The sequence below is a fragment of the Perca flavescens genome, chromosome 11 (assembly GCF_004354835.1).
Source record: "Perca flavescens isolate YP-PL-M2 chromosome 11, PFLA_1.0, whole genome shotgun sequence".
Classification (NCBI taxonomy): domain Eukaryota; kingdom Metazoa; phylum Chordata; class Actinopteri; order Perciformes; family Percidae; genus Perca; species Perca flavescens.
In genome coordinates, this window is record NC_041341.1 from 20,761,960 (window position 1) to 20,786,184 (window position 24,225).

The window sequence follows — 24,225 nt, forward strand, 5'->3', positions numbered from 1 at the left end:
TTAATCAATAAGCTTAGCTGTTTTGTCTATAATACCAGACAAAGAATTCAGCCCTTAAAGGTGCCCTGCCACATGTATTTCATTACTTTGTGCCTTGGTTACCTTGTTTCAAGCCATTCTAGCGTGGTATAGAAAGCCTGCAGGAAGACTCAGCTCGATTTCTGCTAGTGCTCATTATTATTCAACAAGCTAAGCTGTTATAATCTGATTGGCTAATAGCTAGCCAATGAGAGCCTGGCTTCAGAATCCTTTACTCATGCTGCGTTCATGCCACCTCGGAATAACAGGCACCGCCACCCTGGTTACGTTGTTTTTCTGACTGGTCGGGATGCGTGTTCTTCTTCTTCTGTTATATTGGCGTTTGGCATAACAACTAACAACTTTTTGCATGACTGCCACCAACGGTTGGCCGTAGCCTAGAGCATCAAGTGTGTGAAAACATAGAGGCCACAATAACAAAAGATGTTCTGCTGTTTTCTTATGCGAGCATCCAAACAGCACATCGCCAGGGGTTTGTTTGTGTTATCTGTAGGACAACGAACGGGAAAGGACACGGATAATGTGTTGTTTTTTTATACATAGGCCTATTTATGAATAATTTCAAACATGTTATGTCTGTGCATGTTTCTTGGCAGAGGCATTTTTCCACAATAAACAGTTTATTGTCATTGAAATATGTTCAGTGAACCAAAGTCGCCTACATCAAACGTCAGTTGTCAACAACACGTCACCAACTGGGAAACTCGGTTATCAAAATCCAGCCCGAGTTTCCCACCTCTGATTCCCACAGGAAGTTACGTGAATGGTGACGTTTTCACTCGGAAAAACATTTTTCCGATGACCATGAACGCACGGTCAGCCCAACTGGGCGAGCTCATGTATAGTGATGAGCTCAGGCAATATGATGTCAGACTGACCAGCTTTTGTAATTGGCCTGATTTCTCTGCTTATTTCTTTTCAGTGGCTAGAGTTGACAGAAGAGGTAGCAGTTAATTTTCACATTCACAACATAACACAAACACGTATGGACCTAACATATTTCAAAAAATGCAAGTAAAAACGATTTTGTGTGGCAGAGCACCTTTAAGTGATATCTTCTAGAGCTAGCCTCAGACTGACAAAGCGTCCAGGCCGATATACATGCCGAAATTTACTCATTGCAAATATATATTGCTACATGTTGGCCGATAATTTACAATAAACTGCATGCCAAAAACTATTACAGCTACATAAAACGGAGAAGTAGCAAATTGAATGTTTTGGTATTTTTGCTTAATACTGTATATGACTTAACATTAGTAATCCATTAGGCTATCGCCACTGTCAGCAATTAGTCATCAACCTAGTTTGTTTTCTGAAATACACACTGAAATGGCAACATTTTCAAATAGATTATCAGGGATATAGACAGGGATATCTTGGGATTCTTAAATTGATTTGCTAACATGATTCAGACAAAGAAAGAATGGTAGGCTAACACCAACACGTCAAATTATGGCATCCTTATACACTAATTACCCCCCTTCATTAAAACAAAATAAAAAATATTGTGTTATTTGCTAAACAGTTGTGTTATAGGCCTACATCCTTACAAATGTAAGCCTAGCTTACATTTAGTGTAATTACTCAGGCAAATTTTTGGTAGTAAGTTAAAGCTAATTACATTACTTTAGTGAGTCGTTGTGAGTTCCTTTCTACCTTGAGTTGTTGCCAATCTCTTTGTATATTATTTTGCATTGAATGTTAATGTGAGGGACCAAAATACAATTATAAAATAAAAAATAATACAAACATAAAGGATTTTATGGTGATGCTCTAGAACCCAACCAGTTTTACTCTGACCAGACAAACCTGATTCAAGTTTTGAGAGCACTGATAAGTTTGATAAGTTTATTTATTTATTTATTACTAAAATGTCACCCAGTAGCCTAGATATCTGATAATATAGATAATTATTTTGGCCATCGTGTTTAGGCAACAAATAAACCTTTAAGCTAGGGACATTATGGTCATAGAAAGACAAGTCATTAAAAAAAAAAAAAAGTATAGTTAAGATACAGTTAAGTTTGGTGCTTACAATACAGAATTACACTTTTTTGGTATCTGTCATTTTTTTGTGTTGGCTTGATGCAGCAGACAACTAGCCACGTGAGACCGTCCTGATCTCGCGAGCTCCAGTTTTCCACTCGCAGATCAGTCTGGCATCTTGAGATAGAGAAAATGTTCCCAGATGGATATACCGAGCAAATGCGAAGCAATCCATCTGGCGGCGTCAGGTTAGCAGACAACACCTATAGCGAAAATCTGTTTTTGCTGAGTCAGGGCAGTGATTTGTTGTGTTTCCTTTCTTATAGCAATTAAACAATCAAGATAAATATAGTTTCTATTGTTATACAAATGTGCAATAAACAACACATTTGGATACAATCACACCTCATTTGAAAAAGTTAGTGAGACTAAAGAAACTCTTCATTCAGAAACTAGTTTGGTAGACTACAGTGATATTTAATAAAATAAACAGAAATTGACTCTTTGGGTGAAAGTGAAATAGTGAACATCCCTCTGAGCCTGCATGCTTTGCTATCATCAGCTATTCAGTCCTACAGGTGCACCATTGAATGACCTACCCAGTCATGTCTAAGCCCCTGTAATTTCACCTCTACTACACTGACAGCACTAGATTATCCCTTTCCTGAACAATACCATACAATCCTTAGGTAACAAATTGTGTCTGCATGGAGCAATACATGCTGCTTGATCTCTGAACTTTAAACTACAGCCGTTTGGATTTTTTTCTACTTCATTCGATACCCATCATGTGAATGTAAGCATTTAGTTATGTAAAATGCCACCACCACTCCTCCCCATACTTTCGAATGTTTTGGTGGCATCTTTGCAAGCTGAACTGGCAACTCCATCAAAAAGGCTACACTGTGCTCAACATCACCACACCACAGACTGTATGGGTTGTAGCAGTAGTGGGCCAATTACATGTCGCATTAAATAGAACACTTGCTGTGATAGGATGAGGGCGAAACCATACAAATAGTCATTTTTTTCTAGATCCGGGTACAAAAAGGATCACATGCAGGTCGTTTGACTGGAGAAGATTCAATACTATTTGGTACTGGGTTATTAGGTACTTGATACATTAGGTACCTTAAAGGTATTGAGTACCGATACCCAGCCCTATGCAGGTCAGCTGCAGTAGCTTAGGTGGTGGTTTGGCCATTTATCATATGGTTGGTGGTTTTGAATGTAGTGAGAGAAAAAAAGACACACACTGTCACTTCCACATTTCACAAGTGAGCATATGATGTGGTGAAATGGCATACGTGGGGTTAAATGTAACAGCCAAAATTTGTAAGCAGAGGTGGAAAGTAACAAACTACATTCACTCAACACATGGTGCCCATTTTGTATATCAAACAGATATATGGTGCATTATACTCCATTATATTTATCTGATAGCTGTTATAAACAGATTAGCTATTGTTTTACTTCCAAAAATTTGCTTGTGAATTATGATTCAGTGAGCTGATAGCCTATCAGTTGGATAAAATTAAAAACGGTAATGCTGGATTACATGTTGCATAGTCCCCTGAACCCCCTGTAGCCTACATGTGAAGGCAATGTAAATCCTGCAGGGATGGACCCCGACACCTATTACAGTTTCTTTTGCTGAAAAAATGTCCACTATAAATAGTATAAAAATTGAGTTCAGGAAAATAAAAAAAATAAAAAATAAACACACACACATTATAACTTTAAGTAGGGCTACAATTAAAAATATTTTGAATTTCAAATAGCCTATTCCTGGTCTGACTTAGCAAAACTGAAACAACATATTTCTGCTCACAACAAAATAATAAGGAACAAATCCATTAAATGAATGTATTAGGATTTTAATTCATGACGTAAATATATTAGTGTCGAACTAGCCTGCCTGAATTTATTAATCACACAAATTTGCTACTACATTTGAAACAATAAGGCTAGTTAATTTTCTCTCTTTTTATCGTAAACCGAAGATCTACTGTTGGTTAAACAATAGGCTACAAGTGAAAACGTCACTTTGGACTATGGCAAATTATTTTTTGACATTTAATGGACGAAACAACGATCGCCTAGACATTAAAAAAAAATCAGATATGGATAGCCTAATGGAAATATATAATAATAATAATTCGCAGTCCTATTACACAATGCCTAATACACAAATTCTGAAGCTAAATATTCCTAGTTTAAAAAAAAAAGGTAAACCCTTTTTCTTTTTATACCATTAAGGTTACATCACTCGGAACACATTTAGTGAACGCATCAGTGAACCGTGTCCTCGTGTGACCCGAGCCGACAGGAAACGCTGTAACACTGCACACATCTGATGACCAAGTCTCTGTCCGGAGCCTGTGTCTCACCGCCCTGACAGAAAAGGACAATACTTGGCTAAATATATATTTGGTGTCTCAGACCTCGGCAGTCCTGTCATCCTCCTGCCCAGCGCCTGCGCTAGTCCGCGGCAGCTGACGTCACACCCAGCATGGCGGTCAAGGTGACTCCGTCAATATTTCTTATCCGATATTAATTTTAAAGGCAGTAATGTGGCCGTCGGCTATGGAGGACAGCATGTCTTTGCGGACGCGTGGGTGTGAAGCTCTTGGCTTAAATGCCGCGGAGTCCCCCATTCTTGTATTTCTGCATGTTTACATAGGCGCATCACTGCCGGCCTCGCAGAGACAGTAATTTATTTCCCCTGTTGCATTTGTAAATGAGAGAGACTTGACTTGAAGCGGTTTTATTTACGGTTATTTTCACATGCATGGTGTTGTTGTTGTTGTTGTTGTTGTTACAGTCGTCTGTGATCGTTTGCTTAAAACTAAACAGTGACAGTCTGAACTTCAGTTTATTGATTAACAGATTGAACATATGGTAGGCTATAGAAGCTAGGCATCCTCTGACTGAATTTTCTTTACAGCAAATTCCAACTTGTGTGTTATAGGTGCAAGCAACAAAAAGAGCCGACCCCCATGACTTGAAGACTATTTTTCTGAAGGTAATACTGTTACTCACAAAAACCGAAACATTTGGAGCGTTAACCGACAACACAGAACATACAGAAACTCTGTGTTACATGTCATGTTGCAGTCAGTGAGTAGTTTCTGTGTGGTGTCCATTGGGATACAGTTCAGTAAAGGTCACACAGATGCTTTTACTAATTTTGGATCTGCTTCAACAGAGAATCTCGCCCTCGCTTTGACTTCATGTGTGTTTTGATCTTCAGCATGTCATTGGATTTCTCATCACGTTCTGTCCGCTACCCTTCAAAATCCCTGCCATTATAGGCTTCTTTACCCCCACATGTCTTGTTTGGAGTATAACTTGTTCCTGAAAGTAGGGACTTTGTTTTAGGTATAAGGCGGCTTATGGTCCCTCCACATCTCTTGACTTCACTATAAGAGGGCTGCTTAATTTGTAATGCATATTCAGGTGGAAGAGTTAATTGCTGGAAACTCATTCGGACTGCCTGTATAATCTGATTAAGAACTACTTGAGGCCTACTGTGAGGGTAAATTGATACACAAAATCATGTGATGGAGTAATGTGGCAATAAATTGCTTGGAATTAATATTTTCACTTAAAACATTAATTCAGCAGAGTGCATTGAATTGTAGCCCTGAAAACACTTGGCAGAAAGGTCTCCTCCCACACCCTTTCTCTGTATCTAAGATCACACACCCATGAGCGTGGCCTTTCTGTTGCCAGTTCATGTGGCCCATGTGTTTCCAGAGATATCTCTGGTCCCAACTTGAAACCCAACCCATGCTCTATAAATGACCTTATGTCTTAAAGCCTGACTGAGATCTCAGGTTTAGCACAGCGCTGTCTTGGCTGTGCATGTTTTTGCTTCAGTCAAGTGAAACAGAGTCGCAGCACAAAGCTTGCGAGTTGATGGTTATTGATTAAGTTATTGTTACTGTGTGTTATGCATTTTATCATTTCAAATTTGGTTCAGGTGTTAGGACAATATCATATACCGTGAGACAACTGAAATTTGTTAACTGTCAGAAATGTTTCTGTACCGTTTATACCTAAGTATCCTTTCACAACAGGAGCTACTGTCTCTGGTTGCTTTAGATCATTGCAAATCAATGAGCATAACTGATTTACGTTAATATTAGACTCACAGGATTTTTACATTAATGCGATGAAGCACCTTGATTTTTCAGACATTTAAATCACTAGACTAGCCAAATAAAATCATTCTCATCTGCTGACTGCATCCATAAATGGGTAATGGTAATAGTTAATTTTCAGAAAATGTGGTGTATGACAATATATATAATATGGCATTATGATTATATTTTGATTTTAAATTGTTTGGTAGTGGGGGCCTAAAGGTTAGATAAGTGGTCTTGTGATCGGTGGTCCCAGTTCAGGATACAATTTGAGTGAATAAACTGAAGAGGTGCCCTCCAGCAAGACCCTGAACCCCCAAATGCTCCAGTGGAGCCATTAGATTGTACTGGACAGCTTCAAGGTGTAAATGTGTGTAACTGTGTGAGTGAGAACAGGTTGTTCCTGAGAAGGAATCCTGGCACTGAGTAGTACTTCCATGAATAAATACATATTAAAACACAGTTATACACTGTTCCCCTATCATCAAAACACTAATCATGTTATATATTACAGGACATATTTATAAAGGTGCAGGGCACAGCATGGACAATCTATATTGTATATCAAGTTGTGTATCTGATATTTGTCTTTTTAAGTGTAATAGTGAATCTCCTTCATCTGTTAATGACATGGATATGGTCGTATTTAGTGCAAGGAGACATGTATCTCTGCCCCTACATGAAGTCAAAGGATGACAATGATTTGAAAGAGACTGTTACTGTTTAATACATTCTATCATGATTGGATACAGGAAAGCATTGTATACATTTAAAATACTGTGTAGCCCCAGTAAACTGAGACCTATATGCAATGGCATAGAAAACTGTATACAAATACTTTATTTGCCACAAAGAAAAGAGATACCAATCGAGAGACCTACCGTAAAAACAGACTTGTTGGTTCATTTCTCTTTGCCTTCAGCATTCCACATCATTCTCTATGCACACAATGAATGTTCTACCCTACAGATTGCTAATCCAAACTCACATATGTTACGAGACATCCACATTGGTTATTGCTCTGTCTGTGTCTCCTCTGCAGTATGCCAGTGTGGTGGAGGATGGAGAGCATTACATGACCCCCAGCGACTTTGTACAGAGTTACCTGGGTCTGCATGCACAGCCTCAGCATAATCCCAAAACTGTGGAGCTGATAGCTGGAGTGGCTGACACGACTAAAGATGGGTGAGTGCCTACAGTGATGTAAGGGAAGTTGCTGTGGAATTCCTCTGTTGATGCAGAGCTATGTTAATACTGTATTTCCTCAAAGAATGTTTTGTAGACCTTGTTTTGAATTTTCGGGGTGCAGGTTTCCTCACACTTAAATTCCCAGTGTCACCCGTAATAAATAGTTTTGGTCAAAAACAGCCTCTTAGTATTTCTTTGTACATTGACCGTCCTATTTTTTCATCTCCTTTGGTAAACAACATGATCTTGGCATTTCTCCAGCAGTGGCGACAGTTTCGTAGCAGCTGCTATTTAAATGTATATAAAAGTAAATATTACACGTCATAGTTTGTTGTCTTGAGAGCAATGTAAAAACCAAGTGAAACTGGAATTTGCAGATTACATGCTGTCAGCACAATACTACAGTACATGAATGGGCATTATTACACAAGACGACAAGCTTGTCAATCTTTACTAACGGAAGTGCACAGGAGTGTTATTTTGCTGTTATGTGAGGATTATGTTGTGTTTAATGTATGTACATTATGTCATTATAGGTTATGTTGTTTCCTGAACTTGTGTCATAAATTCCTGTACATTTATTGCACCAATAAACTTTGCAACAAGCAACTAATTTGCGCCCTTTGGCTTCCATCCATTTAGAACCAGGTGAATTTAGCTTTTATGGGTATTTACCACAAAGCAAACCATGTATTCCTGTTTCACCAGGTTCTTAAGGTGCTTTCAAGTGAACAAGCCATCTGGATATCACATGATCAAGCAGCAATTAACCTTTAAGGCCACTTTGACACCCACTTATACTTATAATCTGTATATAATCAGTTTTCTTCCCAGTGCCCACCTGTTGTGCTCTATTGATTAAATATTCTTCAGATTCACTGAAGCAGTGTGCCACCAACATGTGTAGTAGGTGCCAAATAGATGAATGATGTATTTAAATGTTTAGAGTAAATAGGTATCTTTATCAGTTTTACACCTACAGCTGATCAATTTAAAATCCAGTGATGCAGATGAAGATTATATGATTGAAAGCTCCAGAAGAGCTGCTAAATGGACCTTGTTGGCGTTGGTGAAATGAATGTGTTCCAATGCTGTTTCCAAGGTCAAGAATGAATTTTGAAGCTTAGCTGAAAAAAAGGTGTATGGTCACATTACTGCATTTGCTTGCTGTCCATTTGTCAATCAGTATTTATTCAGAATTTGTTTTTGGTAATTGTGTCAAAGATACTTTGTTCTGATAGCACTCTTTTTTTCTTGTCCAAACAGACTGATCTCTTTCCAGGAGTTTCAGGCCTTTGAGTCAGTCCTATGTGCCCCAGACGCCCTGTTCATAGTAGCCTTTCAGTTGTTTGACAAGACTGGCACAGGGAACATCTCATTTGGTATGTACATGGAGATGCACGCTGGTGTGGGGGTTGCATGTCATGCTCAACTACAGGGGACTAAGCATCATGTTATATACATACAGTGTAGTTTAAACACCATCATATTAGAATGATTAGAAGGATGTTGTACTTCATGTAGATAATAATAGATATTTAAGGAGTTTTTTGTTGTAGTTCAAATGTTCAAACGTTGTGGGTTGCAAGTGCTATTCTTACTAAAGCATGTGTTGCCAATATATGTAGGGGCCATCTCATTTTTATGTATTACCTATGCTAGCAGCAAGTCTCATCTCAAGGCAGGACAGCAAGCGAGCTGTGAGGAATATCACATTATAACCAGCTCCATCTGACAAGCAGAGAAATAAATCCAGCATGTGATAAACCAAGAGATACAGAGTCTTACAAAGAAGCTGCTGCTATACTCTGTCTGCGCAATGGGCCTCCATAAAGGAGACTGAAATTGAGGGCAGTGCTTATAAAGAAAATTTCCTGGATGGAAAGAGTGGGACTGTCAAACAGCCTATTCAGCTGTGCAGTCCAAATGGACTATTTCCTCTACTTTAACAAGGTTCTCTACACATGGAATGAGGACGTGAGATGGATGTTACAATTGCATCTTGCATGTTCTTCCCTCTGTGTCATGTTATTGCTCACTCATGTCTCACTCTTCCAGAGAATGTACGTGACATCTTCAGCCAGACCACAGTTCATCACCACATTCCCTTCAACTGGGACTGTGAGTTCATCAGGCTACACTTTGGCCATGAAAGAAACAAGAACCTCAGCTACACAGAGTTCACCCAGTTTCTGCAGGTATATATTTGATCTATACAATCATCGGTTTTAGCTGCTTGACAAACTTGTGCCAATTGTTACAGACAAGCAATGTGAAACCATTCATAATGATCACCTTCATCCCGTGGTGAGGCATTTTCATCCTGCTGAGGGACAAATGGTAATGACGTAACTTGAACTACATGCCATATATGATTTCTTAAGATAAATGGAGTTGTGGTGTTGCATCTATAGTGTTTAATCTCGTCAGCTGTTCTAGTGGTTTGCAGTAGCCCAGCGTGCCATTAAGACACTTAACGTTGTTGTTTTGCTTTACTGGTTGTTGCCTGTATCTCACTGGGACCTCTGTGCTGTTAAATGAGCACCAGCAGTACGTTCGGGGAGGAACCTGGTTTGGAGTCGAGGGCTGTGGTCTTAGGCAGAAGCTGGGTGGTCCGAGAGTTAGACAGGCTGCTTTGCAGTGTGGGATCCCTCAGAGCACTTTGTGGTTTATCATACTTGACTAGGGCTTCCCACCGTTACACCAAGGACTCTTGTGTGTGCAGGATTAAATTTACATCAATCATTATTATTGTCTTGTTTTTCTGTCATGTCCAAACACATTTCATTTCTTGTAACTGAGTATTACTTCAAATACAAAACAGTACAGATCAGATGTGTAGATTAGATTTTAGATTTTCAGTCTTGGCTCTGCCACCTTGTGGTTGTTGCAGTATTTGGCTGGACGTGAAACGTCAGTGAGTGCAGACAAGGTAGAGCATTTGTAGGCTTGAAAACTATAATGTTTGTAAGGCGACAAAGTACCATCATGAGTTTTGAGTTTCAACAATATAATCAGCAAACATTGTGAGAATGAATCTCCAGCAACAATCCACTGATTAGTTTATCCGAACCAGAGTGTAAAGATGAAGTATCAGCCGAATATTGCAGTGACGTTGCTCTGTGATCCTCTGGTTGTATGCGATGAGCTTTGACAGCAGACATTGACCCGAGGTCAGCCTTCCCCCACATCCCCATCTGATTGCATGCTTGTCATATTAAATCATCTTCCTGCGGACACACCTGCCGGCCGCCTCCCCAACAACTCAGCTCGGCTCCGGGATCAGACTTCTCGGGACATGGTTTCCATTAGTCTCCAGAGAGACGGTGGTGATTACAAAACCCAGTGTCTAACACTGTCACATCTGATGACTTTCACATCTGTCCAACACTGACATTATTACACTTTCATCCTCGAAAGTTCTATTTCTCTGTTCCCTTGTAATGCAATGCTCCTCATTACAGAAACACATTTTTTTGCCTCTTTTGTCAGCTAACAGCTTGACCTCCTCTCTTTGTGTGTGTGTTGCTGCAGGAGCTGCAGTTGGAGCATGCCCGCCAGGCATTTGCACAAAAAGACAAGAAGAAAATTGGCACCATCACTGCCTTGGACTTCAGCGACATCATGGCCACCATTCGACATCACATGCTGACTCCATTTGTAGAGGAGAACCTGGTTTCAGTGAGTTTAAGAAAAAATTCTACACACCTAACATTTGAAGCGGCTATAATCAACATTTTCTTTCGAATACAGAACTTTATAGCAAGTTTCAGCGCATTGTTTAGCTCTCCAGCCCACAACTTTAGTGTTTTGTTTCACTCTCACCGCTCTCATAACATGGTTTTTGGCCGCATCAGGCAGCTGTTTTCAGCTAAAAACCTCTAAAAACCCATGGTACACTATCTGCCCAGCAGCAGACAGACACAGTTAGCCGTTATCTGGGGAACTTAGTGGAGCATTTAGCAGCTAAAGAGACAGATATTTCCCTCAGGACTTGGTAGAGACCAAAAGGGTAGCTAAAAGAGAGTAAATATTGGACTAACATTCATCAAATGGCCTGAAACACAATTCCAAATGAATGAAAGATAATGTTTCCCCATTATTTCTGGATGTATAAATAAGTTACTGTTTGCTAACAAGTTCGCTGTAACAATGTTGTGTTTACAACTTGTTTCCGCTGCCCCAAAGTGGCCAAAAAATCTGTAAAAATATCTTTTTACAATCTTTTATAAATTTTATTTATGTAGCCCAATATAACGAATCACAAATTTGCCCTTAATGGGATTTTATTAGGATCCAGTGGGTCTACAGTGAGCTTGGACATCCTTGATGTTAGTAAAAGTACTGTGGTCATTATGCAGAGCAAGGAGGATTAAAGAGAATATAATAAGATCCAGGTGAAGCCTTCCCATACAGAAGCATTGATATACTTTGGATCTTTCTCCAGGCTGCAGGAGGCAGCACCTCCCACATGGTGAGCTTCTCCTACTTCAATGCCTTCAACTCCCTCCTCAACAACATGGAGCTGGTCCGCAAGATTTACAGCACCCTCGCCGGCACTCACAAAGACACACTTGTGACCAAAGGTACACCTGAGACCTACATCACTGAAATGAGTCATGTTCCATATGTGATATAAAATGTAGCTGTAATAAGATGTCTTAACTTTCTTGACAGAGTGGTGTGAGAGAAAACACAGGGAACATTTACTGTAGAACTAAATTACTAAGGTAAATGAACATTTTTAACCCGGTAATCAGATCACCTCCTCCATGTAGACCTGTGTAACTGATAGTGGTACTGTCAGTCACATCTGCTACTAATTGTGTTTCCCATTGAGATGTAAACTGTAGACTGTTCCTCTTCTTTCTCCCTGTTTCCTCCTTCTAGAAAAGATCTGAGGCAAATAGTATTTGCAAATAATTGTTGTTATTTGTATTACCGAACATCAGATTGAGTGTAAAGCAAAAACTCACATGTCTTCTGTCAGTCACACAAAAGTATATCATTGCAGTAGTTGAGATCAGAGAAGCAGGCTTGTAACTAAGGTTGCAATCCTTGGACCTGACAGGAAGGTCTTTGTGGGGGAAGTGAATAACTAACTCTTTCCCTCCTTCAACAAATACCATTAGGTTTGCTTTGAGAAAGACCACCTGATGGTAATGGAGCTTCTCAGCAGGCAACAGAAAAGACACATATGAAGCACATATAAAAGAGTGGCACAGGGTGCTGCTGAGAGAGTGCATGCTCAGTTAGTGTACTCCAGGCACATATAGAATTGAGTTAATGGTTTTAAATATATTTCTGTAATCCCCTTTAAATATCCTGTTTAGCAGCAAGCATCCACAATAACACTAAAACAAACAAGCAACAGTGTTTGCAAATATTATTTGATACTAGCCTGCTGTAGAAAATCCCTGACATGGCTAACCCCTAAGCTTCCTAAAGTCCTGTTTGCATCCTTTAATTTTCTCTTCTCTTTATTGCGTTGTAGAGGAGTTTGTTCATGTTGCAAATAAGTTTGGTCAAATCACTCCGATGGAGATTGACATCCTGTACCAGCTCGTTGGTCTCCACTCTCACTCCGGGTAAGATTCTGAATCACTCCGGAAATTTTAACCCTCTGGAGTTTGTCTGTTAATCAGATAAACTCCAGCATGGTGGCCCAATGGTTAGCACTGTGGCCTCACAGCAATAGGGTTCTGGGTTCAATAGGGGGCAGACATTATAAATAGGGGGCAGACATTATAAGTTTTACTTCTTTCTGCTCCTTTTCATTCATGTTAAATGCTGTTGTTGCATTTGTTTTAAATTAATGAAATAAATAAAGGAAATCCAGGTCGTTCTGGGCCTTTCTGTGTGGAGTTTTTATGTTCTCTCCATGTTTGCATGGGTTTTCCTCTGGATGCTCCGGTTTCCCCCACCATCAAAAAACATGTACTAGGTTCTCCAGTCAGTGTCCTTGATCAAGGCACTGGCTCAGATCTGGAGTTGGTCCCTTGGCGCTGTAAATGGCTGCCCACTGCTCCCTTGATGGATGGGTTAAATGTAGAGAATGAATTTAGCTACATGTATGTGTATGTGACAATAAAGTACCTTTAGCTGTGAATACACTGAACATGTTTTATTTAAAGTAACATAGCTTTATTTATATATCTCGTAGAAAGAAGCCAAGAGAGCCAGTTGAAAGTGCTGATGTGGGGCTTTTACACAGTGTCTCATATATGTCTGTAGACTATCAAATATTTTAAAAGGATTTTTTTTTTTTTGAATTATTTATATTTATACACGCATACTTAGACTTTCAGTGAAAAAGGCACACAATTCAATTGAAAACATTTATACAAAACCGTGTTATTTTTGTATTCCACCATGAATGGAATAAATACATTGCAGGTCTGTTTATAGGCTGTAAAGATAAAGTTATTGCTCATTCGGTTTAACAACAGTGGCTCCACTGGCTGATTTACAAGACAAACATAAAACATGGATACAGACTTTATGATGCATCAAGCCAGTGGGGAATATTTGTGTCTCAAACATTTAGTAACAAAACTCTTTCATTTACTTGTTGGGCCACGGGCACTCATCCCGACTCATCCAGCTTTGTTTGCCTGTTGTTTATATAATCTTAAATTAAAGTTGCAGTAACTTCAAGTTATATGCCAGTAAAAAGCCCATGGAAAATCTTACATCACTGGCTGCTGCTCGAAGGAGATGCAGGGCTCTCTGCTTTTTCCTGGCCTAACTCCCTCCCTCCCCTGCTGTTGTGTGTTAAGGCGGCTGAACCATGCAGACATCGAGAGGATAGCCCCGTTGGAGGAAGGAGCCATGCCATACCACCTACCAGAAGTCCAGAGACAGGTAGCCTGATTGACTCCTCTAATACACCTCACATCCTCCTGCCTTTTATCAAAGCCTTTTCCTCTTCTCACTCTGCTTCCTTCTCAGAAAGGAGCTGAAAAGGGAGAATGTTCCGCTGCTGAATTAGCAGAGTGCCCATGTTTTTTCTTCCCTTGTGAAGTGCATTACTTTAACTCCCAGATAAAAGTACACCAATTATACTGTAGTTATAGAAGAGGAATGGATTGTTGCCTTGCACCTCTCCATGAAAGGCTCTCCCCCTTTTATTCAGTATACCTGCACATACACATGAGCTTGAATCACACATCTTAGGCGCTAATAAGAGGCTTTTATCAGTGTGGGGCTTGAGGAGTTTTAGGAGCCTTTAGAAAAGTCTGCTAATGGCAGGAGAGGAGTGGGAGTCAAGGTGGATGTGGGAGAACAAAATAGTTCCTGCCTCCACCGGATAACACGGCTCTATATCAGGCTGTGGTCAGAGCTTTCAGGCCACTCATGCTCCTGGGACTCCCTCAGAGGTCTGGAACTTGATTCCTTTGGGGGGGATGCTGCAATTCTCTGGCCTGCCCTTTAGTGGAAGTAGGCTAATTGTTTAAACCCTTTGATCAAGACCTTGTTCTCGTTAGCATGCAACCCTCGGTGGAAGCATCTGGGAAGAGGAAAAGACTGATCTGCTCTACTCATCTGGTCTGGGAGAAGTTACTCTCCGCCTCGACATGCACACACATACTTTAACAGAGTCTCACTCGGACTGTGTACTGTTCATGTAGATACTTATCTGTACATGGAAAAGGCCAGTGGGGCTAATTTGTTCCCCTGCACCACAGTGAAAACAAAGGGGCTCCGCTTTCAACATCAAACACCAATCCAGAGATCAAGTAGATAAGTGAGAAAATATACTTTGTTGTTAAAACAAAATAAAACCTTCAGCTTGCAGCCTCCCACATGCAGCATTTGTGGAAAACTCGGCTACAAGTTCACACAGTCATTTACTGTATCAGAGCTGGTCTGTCTGTGACATTTAATACTGGCTGATGATGAATTAGACGTTACATGACATGTCCACATTCCATCGCCTTCCTCCAATGTTGAGTACTATGGAATTTTTCTTTCCACAATGTATCTGGTTCGCTATAGTTTAATAGCCAGCCGATTCATGGTTAGTGTTTTGCTCCCCCCCCCACCCGTCTTTCTCCAGATTCATTTGACCACTGGTGTCTTTTTCTCCTATACAGCATGCTCACGAAACGTCTCGGCCCATCTGGCTCCAGGCTGCAGAGTCTGGCTACAGGTTTTCTCTGGGCTCAATCGCTGGAGGTGAGTGACATGTCTGCAGCAGAGCCCCCGGCCCGCCCGAGGGGTAACCTTAGCCGGCCAGACTGGCGCTCTGAGGCCCCGGGGCCGGCCATTGTGCTGCATGGGAGAGGGGTTGTGATGTGAGGCTCCGGCATTGTGCTGCCGTGCCACCGGTGGCTCCAGGCTGTCGTTGGAGTCGGAGCTTTGGAATGACACAAATCTTCCGGAACCGCACTCTCTGGAATCTCCGTCTAATTACACTGGAAGGAACTGATACAAGGAACGTCTGACATAACTGCCCCTCAGATAGGAACACACTCTGACCCCATATGTGTGTGTGTGCTTTCCCCAAACATGAAATCCTCTTCACCAGTGGCCAATTCAGGCAGGATCCAAACGACACACAGTATATATTATGAGGCGGGTGGTGAAATTGCCGATAATGAGCTGTTACTCACCCAGCCTCTGTGCTGACCGAGCTGTTTGCATGTTTGAGAGAATAGTCATTACAGCAGCCTTTGATGTCAGACAAGATAAGGCAAGTAAAGCTGAGAGCAGGAGTTTAGTGCAACCTGCTGCAGCATTGCCTCCCCAAACAGTTTTCCCACAGTTACCAGACTTCCTACTCTCGGCTTAATAACAGTTTGGTCATAGTTTATACACAAACACACCTCTAATTATTTCTTAGTGATCATTAAACAACCCCTCCCCAAACATATCTGCAGAATTGTCATGGTACAACACTAGTGTTTAAGACAGTAACAAATGAATTAGGGTGACAAGATGGCTTATATGTACCAAGAGAACTGCCCAAGAGCTCAAAAATTCTATTTTAGAGCTGAAAAGATGATTAAATCTAATAGTCGAGCAACAGGAAATGAATTAATATATAAATTAACTTTGTCGTTCCAGTCATTCTTCAAGTATAAAGGCCAAATATTCACCAGTTTCAGCTTCTCAAATGTGAGGATTTGCTTTTTTTCTTTCTCATATATAATATTATATTGATCATCTTTAAGCTTTGGACTGTTGGTTGGACAAATAAGGAATCGAAAGATGCCAACTTGGGTTCTGTGACACTGACATTTAATAGACAAAACATTTAATCAAGAAATGAAAAAGAATTATTAGCATTAGTTGCAGCCTTAATCCTCACAGTTATAAGTATGTGTCGAAGAAAACCATACAAACATCATTTGTAACATGTCAACGTGCTGAGAAACGCTGCCTAAAGTTTCTAGAAAACAAAAGTTTTAACCAGTGACAAATGTGTGTGTCTTGTAGCGACCGGCGCCACGGCTGTGTACCCCATCGACCTGGTGAAGACGCGCATGCAGAACCAACGCTCCACAGGCTCCTTTGTAGGAGAACTGATGTACAAGAACAGCTTCGACTGTGCGAAGAAAGTGCTCCGTTATGAGGGCTTCTTCGGATTCTACAGAGGTAATTCTTTACAGATTTTATAGTGCTTAAAAGGAAATTTGTGTGCAGGCCAACATATGGCTCTCGTGCAAAACAAACCATCAGATGGGAAAGCATTAGGAGCTGTCAGTGTGCTAATATCAGCAGCATGGTTTACTAATTGATACCAGAAACCTTTGCCCTCCCTGTTCAACAGTGAATAAAGCAACACCCAGGGGTCGCGTTTTCATTATCTCAATACCTGGGAGAGCTCCCCGAGGAAAATGACCAGCAGAATTCATGTAGTAGCAGTGTCTGATGTGCCTCTGCCCGGGAGAGTGATAATGGTGCTGAAGGCTTAGTGATATACAACACTTCTACCCTCGGTCTGCTCATATGAAGGAAGTCAAGACTGCCATCTACTGCTACCTCAACCACTGCAGCTCTTTGTTGCTCTGATCTGCTTCCCTATGCCTTCCTTCTTCCTTACTTGCACATGATAAGAGGGAGATTGACTCCGAGACAGACACGCTCGGCTGTTTTCTGGCTGCATACCAGCAGCAGTCACTCAGCAGCTCCTTCAGAAGTTTATCTGGCCTGATGAAGGACAGACGGTGAAACAGTATGGCGGTTATCGCCACCGTAGCACCCAGCCCCCCCCGATCTTGTCCGTGACCACACAGCTCTCTCTGTTCCCCACTAACAGTGGGATCAGGCCTCAACAATGCTGATCCCATACGCACCAGCAGTGTCATATTTTTGGACTTTTGTTCATTTTCAATGGAACCTTTGTGTTGTGGTGCATCAAATGTATCAGCCACATCTGTAAATATTTATGGGTTTGTTTTACGCACACAAGAACCCTGCAGCTTACATTGTTCTAGCTGTCAGTGGATGTATTCAGTCAGCAAAGATAAAAAAAAAATAAAGTGCATTCATTTGGACTGGGCTTTGTCTCTCTCTCTCTCTCTCTCTCTCTCTCTCTCTCTCTCTCTCTCTCTCTCTCTCTCTCTGTCAGGTATTCTAATGGTATCTATGAATAATATTTTGCAGGTCTGCTCCCGCAGCTCATCGGCGTTGCCCCGGAGAAAGCTATCAAACTCACGGCAAGTCATTCCACTGTGTAGCTCAGAGTGTTCAGAAAGTTGCTCCAAATGATTCACTGTGAATAAAAAACACACACAGAGCGCAGAAGAAACGCACTCTTCGCAATCAAGCTGTGACTGCAACCACAAGTTAACATTAATGCCCTGCTATCAAGATTGGGATTGTGTCTCATCTGCCTTTTTTCTTGATGTCTTCTTCCCCATTTTTTTTTTTCCAGATGAATGATTTTATCAGAGACAAGTTCACCACACAAGATAATACCATCCCTCTGCCTGCAGAGATTCTCGCTGGTGGATGTGTAAGCATTACTTTAGTGATCTTTTTAAATTCAGTCTGTAGATGAACTCAATGCCAAGTAAAAACACCTACAACTTATGAAAAATATACATGATGTAAAGTAATTAATGTGGAAATTATTATTTTATTAATCTTTAGTCTTTTACTGTTATATTGTTCACGTTTAATGCTACTACTAATTTAACTCCTACATTTTAATAGAAATGTTTGTGTACAACCAACTTGCTTGTTCACTTACAGTATAAGATGGGTAATTATTTTAGCTTATCGGGAAGTACAGGATCAATCAAACTACATGGAAGCATCTTAGATACTGCATATTGGATGTTGAATGTTTAACATTTTGATATAAATGTTTAAGTATCTGCAGGTTTGTTAGCTGTTTGTTAACAGGCAAATCAAATAACTGCATACAGCGGTGGATGACGTATTCAGATCCTTTATTTAAGTAAATGTAGCAATACTGCAATGAGAATGTCCCTTAAGTATTATTAGCTTAATGTACTTAAAGTATCAAAATTAAAAGTTCTCATAACAGAAAAAAGCCCCCTGTGAGTGTTATAGTATTATATATTATGTTGTGTTATTGGATGCTTATTTCTGATGCATTAATGTGTAAGTGGCATTTAATTGTTGTAGTTGGTCGAGGTTTACACAATTTCACGTACTGGGTAGATAAATCTGTAACAATATTCATCATGATTTATAAGTTCTTCGTATGTTTTGTATGTAACTAGAAACTAAAACTGTAGGATAAGTATACTGAAGTGTAGTGGAATTATTTTTTCTTCTGAATCGTAGTGGAGTAAAGTAATAACGTAGCTTGAATTGGAAATACTCAAATACCTCACATTGAGTAATTGAGTAGATGTACTTAGTTACACTGACTATATACACAAAGTACTTACAAGTTTTGTATGTTTTCACCCTAAAATCATACCAGGTCAGGTGAACTGAACTAATTTATTTTTTGCGTTTCAGCCAGACACATTTTACCAGATTATTTTGTGGTAATTAAAAAAAAAGAAATCTTTTTGCTTCACATTTAAAAAACAAATCCATCAGTAATCACTTATTTATTTTTACTTTGTGTGAGAGATCATAATTACTCAGCTTCTTATGTCACAGTGTTTTTTGGCATCCTTCATGACTAACCGTTAACAGTTTCATCCCTTAATCCTCTGAATTGGACTATTAAAAAGAAATCTTGGCCAAATTGCAATGTACTAACATCCTTTGAGCGCAGCACTAGATTAAAGATGTAATTCCTTCACTCTGTCTCTCCACTGGCTGTGGTGAAGTGAAACAGGCCAGCTTCGCAGCAGAGCCTGCAGGTTGCTCACAGAGGAGCGGGGTCTGCGGGGTTGTGACCTCTGTCAGGGTGTAATTGTAGGAAGAGGCCCTGAAGGGTCCTGAATGAAGCTGGGTCTCACTCAGTGTGATTGAATTTGACAACGCAGGACATACCTGAGGCGTGGTCACAGTGCAGGTCCCCACACAGAACAACGAGGATGATGTTTCCAATACAGAATGTAAACTGCTCAGGATACATCCCCTCTATGGCCTGCATGTAGATTTATTTGTTTATATGAATTGGATGATATCCTCATCTTGTTTGATAAAAGTTAAAAGTCTGGTTAATCTGACAGCTTGTTAAATTATTGCTCCCATCAGAGGAGAGAACTGGAGAAGATAAAAGAGACGGGACCAATGCATCAATCTTCAGAGCAGCGGATATTCCCCCTGCACTTTGAAAATGACTAAATGTGCTAGAGCTTTTTTTAGACCTTTGCTCGGATGTTTACAGATAAGACCCTTGCCCTGAATGTCACCAGCAGCCATCCTGGGGCCTGATTAGATTTGGGGAGGGTGATAAATGTGCCTGAGTCAGAGGGTGCCGTGCCTTTAGGGCATTGCGTGCCCAGACCCTGAGCCGTCCGGGTGATTCAGCGCTCTCCCCTGGGAATGGGGGTGAATTGGGGAAGTGTGCGGGGCGAGGCCAGGCTGGGCCGCTCACCCTGCCACAGGAGGTGCCTCAGGGGAGGCAAGGGGGCAGAGGGCTGGTGCCAGGGTCAGAGCCTCCCAACCATGAGCCGGGTTTTCTCCTCACCCTAAGCCTGCTCTACTCTGACCCCAGTTGTTCCTCTATCAATGCCTGCTTTTTCCTCCTCCTGTCAAGGCCGCTCTTACTATATGAAATCAGATCGGGGGGGGCGTGGGGGGTGGGGAGTGCCTTTTGTGCTGAAGTTTACTGAGATAATTAGAAAACTTCTACTAGGGAGAAATGCTTACACATCATTACATGTTCACCCAAAGTTCACCCCTCAGATGTGTAACCTCACTAAATCTTAGAAAATCTAAATCTGCACATAAAAAAAACCCTCATCAGCTGTTTCTTTGTCCTGTTGCATCCTGCAGGCTGGAGCTTCCCAGGTGATTTTCACCAATCCTCTGGAGATTGTTAAGATCCGTCTGCAGGTGGCTGGAGAGATCACCACAGGCCCCAGGGTCAAAGCCCTGAGTGTTGTGAGAGACCTGGGTTTCTTTGGCCTCTACAAGGTAGGTCAGCACCTCTGCAGCACCGTTACGTCTGCAGCATCAACCTCTGTTCACTGTCATACAAGGGCACTGTTCCTGAGACACAATACTAAAAAAACATGGGGAGTTTATTTATTGTTCACCTCAGTATTTATAGTAACTATTGAAAAAGTTTGGTGTAAGACATTTTCAGACATGAATCTACAAATAAGAAAAGGTAAAAATGCAAAAGCCAAAGGTGACGTCTTCAGATGTTTTGTTTGGTCCAATCAACTGTCCAAACAGAGATTAAATTTACTTTCACAAAAGACACAGAACAGCAAATCCACACAATTAAGGTGGAATTACTTTTAACTACAATTCGTCAAAATAGTTGCAGATTAATTTGATTGTGATTAATCAACTAAACATGTGAGCTCTACTTTTAAGTAAGAGTTGCAATACCACAATGTAATGGCACTTAATCTCAAGTAAAGTTCCTCCATGCAGAAAAACACCTTAAATAAGTACAGAAGTATTATCAGGACAATGTACGTAAGTAAAAGTACTCTTCTTTTTTTTGACTCCTGGGTAGCTCACCTTGTAGAGCACGCGCCCTTATATAGAGGTGTACTACTCAAAGCAGCAGCCGCGGGTTCGAATCTGACCTGCGGCCCTTTGCTGCATGTCGTTCCCCCTCTCGCTCTCCCTTTGTGTCTTCAGCTGTCATGTACAAATAAAGGCCTGAAATGCCCAAAAAATAATCTTTTAGCAGTCCTAACTGCTTTTATTGGATTATTATTAATGGCGCATTAACTTTAATGTGGTAATAGGTTAAGGAGTTACTTTTAGGTATAGTGTTGGGTACTTTAATCTTCTTTTTTTTAAAGATTATCTTTTGGGCATTTTAGGCCTTTATTTGACAGGACAGCTGAAGACATGAAAGGGGAGAGAAAGAGGGAATGACATGCAGCAAAGAGCCGCAGGTCAGAGTCAAACCCCGCAGCTGCTGCGTCGAGGAGTAAACCTATATATATGGGCGCCTGGGGTACGTTAATTTTTAACACTGCTTATTTTTTTAAGATAACCATATTTTTTGTGATGTGAAAAAATAATAAACAGCAAAACAAATCACTGTAGCAGTCAAATACAGTAAATATAGTGGTGTAAAAAGTGAAATATTTCCCTCTTACATGGCGTTAAATAAAAGAGTAAAGTAACAAAAGTAAAATACAGTACTTTTGTATATTACATATGATTTGATGTTTTTTCCTGTTTTTTTCCTGTAATGATGCACAGATGAAATACTACTGTATTTGAACAAATGTGTGTGTGTGTGTGTGTGTGTACATAGACATAATGGAGATTATGGAGAGTCAGAATCACAAATTTGAAGATCAAACAGTCTTTTTGCTGACTGTTTGCAATTTTCCAAAACAGCGTTAAACATGCAAAAAGGAGCTGTGGCCAACAACCAACAGCAAATTAGTGAGGGATTACGCTCTGCTACTGCTCCTTTTCCAGATCCTTGTGGGTTTACTTACTGCTCCAGTCATGTGTTCATACTCCATATTTTAATGAGTAGCAGACAGTGTGTGGCTTGTTAAAAAGTAAAAAAGCTGACTTCCTCTTGGCAGAAGAACCTAGCACACTGGGGCCCATGTCTGTGCTCTCTGTGTGTGTGTGTGTGTGTGTGTGTGTGTGTGTGTGTGTTGGATCTCTCTCTAGAGGCAGCGCTGCCTGGGGGCTCTTTGGCTCCATCATCAACACTTAAGCCCCCCGTAGGTTGAATAGGACGGCTCCCAGACCACTTAATCCTCAAGACAAACCTCTTCAACCACTGCCTCTGCCCGTGACTGAATGTGGTCATGGCGTATATATATTTCAAATGTATCTTTTTTTTCTGTTAGGGAGCCAAAGCATGCTTCCTGCGTGACATCCCTTTCTCCGCCATCTACTTTCCTGTTTATGCCCACACCAAGGAGAAATTGGCAGACGAGGACGGAAGGCTTGGGGCACTACAGCTGCTCACTGCTGGAGCTATTGCAGGTAACAAACATCTGGAAAGCTCACCATCTGTGGACATCCAATATTAATCGTGGGATGTGTCACATTGTCTGCTCCAAGAAATGCATTTTGGTTTTCTTTCGTTTGTGCTTTCTCCATCCGTTGAATCTCACAATACCCTGGCTGTATATATACAGTGCTTTTGTCATATCACACTATACAGCTATATATATACACACACACACACACATTTCATGCCCTGCATGATGCTGCAGCAGGGATGTCAGGATGTGACACCCATGTGTGCATAGTGAAAGCACTTCATTATGTTTGTTGTGAAACGTTTCTTCAGGTGTACCAGCGGCTTCGCTGGTGACCCCTGCTGATGTCATCAAGACCAGGCTCCAGGTAGCGGCCAGAGCAGGCCAGACGACATACAACGGAGTCATTGACTGCTTCAGGAAGATCCTCATGGAGGAAGGTTTCAGGGCCTTTTGGAAGGGTGCAGGAGGTAAATGTACACATATTCACACACTCAACAGTCCATTAAGTGGTTTCATGACTGGAAAATGAGGCTCGCTGTGGTGGCTGTAATTGTCGAGAAGGCAACCACAAAAATATTAAATCCCACATTGTAATTTTCAAACTATCTTCCCTTAGCTCGCGTCTTCAGATCTTCACCGCAGTTTGGTGTAACGCTGGTGACATATGAACTGTTACAGAGATGGTTCTACTTGGACTTCGGAGGACAGTAAGTACTTGAACACGGTTTGCACAAGTACGTACCTCTCGTCAGTGTCAAGAAATGCATCTTACCCTAATCTGACTCTCTCCTCAGTCGCCCTGCCGGCTCTGAGCCCACTCCGAAACCCCTGATGGACCTTCCCTCTGTGACGGCAGACCACGTAGGCGGCTACCATCTGGCTGCTGCAACCTTTGCTGGCGTGGAGAGAAAGTTTGGTCTGCACCTGCCCAAGTTCAAGCCTTCTGGAGAGGGGACAATCAAACCAGCGGTGCCCAAAACGGAGCCACAGGCTTCATAAAGCGTCACTCATCGTGCCTGCGAGGGCTGCATGCTCCTCCGGTCATTATGTTTCCTCCAACATGGTTTTACTGAGCCACGTTTCAATTGAATACATTTGAGCGGTTGTCTTACTTTGAATGCTGCATGAGTATGGCTTTATTGCATTTTCTTTGCATAGCTTGCACAACTTTATTGTACATATTGTACTTCTCCACAGAGGGACATTATGGCATGACGAAGGATTGTAACTGCATTTTCTGGTGTGCATGTGTCCGTTCAACTTAAGAGACACAAGGATGTACAGATGTTTTCAAAAGTGTTTATTTTGAAATCATGACCAGGGACTCGGGA

General features: G+C 41.0%; 1 protein-coding gene across 1 annotated transcript; it reads left to right on the forward strand.

Moving 5' to 3' along the window:
* Window positions 1-4,332: 4,332 nt before the first annotated feature.
* On the forward strand, window positions 4,333-23,929 carry LOC114564517 (calcium-binding mitochondrial carrier protein Aralar1). The gene is made up of 18 exons (XM_028591899.1): window positions 4,333-4,552; window positions 5,000-5,053; window positions 7,219-7,361; window positions 8,631-8,746; window positions 9,423-9,562; window positions 10,899-11,045; window positions 11,812-11,950; window positions 12,859-12,952; window positions 14,144-14,228; window positions 15,461-15,542; window positions 16,806-16,964; window positions 17,976-18,028; window positions 18,247-18,327; window positions 20,745-20,885; window positions 22,754-22,892; window positions 23,203-23,361; window positions 23,511-23,601; window positions 23,689-23,929. The coding sequence occupies exons 1-18, from the start codon at window positions 4,541-4,543 to the stop codon at window positions 23,891-23,893; spliced, it is 2,040 nt and encodes a 679-aa protein (XP_028447700.1). The 5' UTR covers window positions 4,333-4,540; the 3' UTR covers window positions 23,894-23,929.
* Window positions 23,930-24,225: the final 296 nt, after the last annotated feature.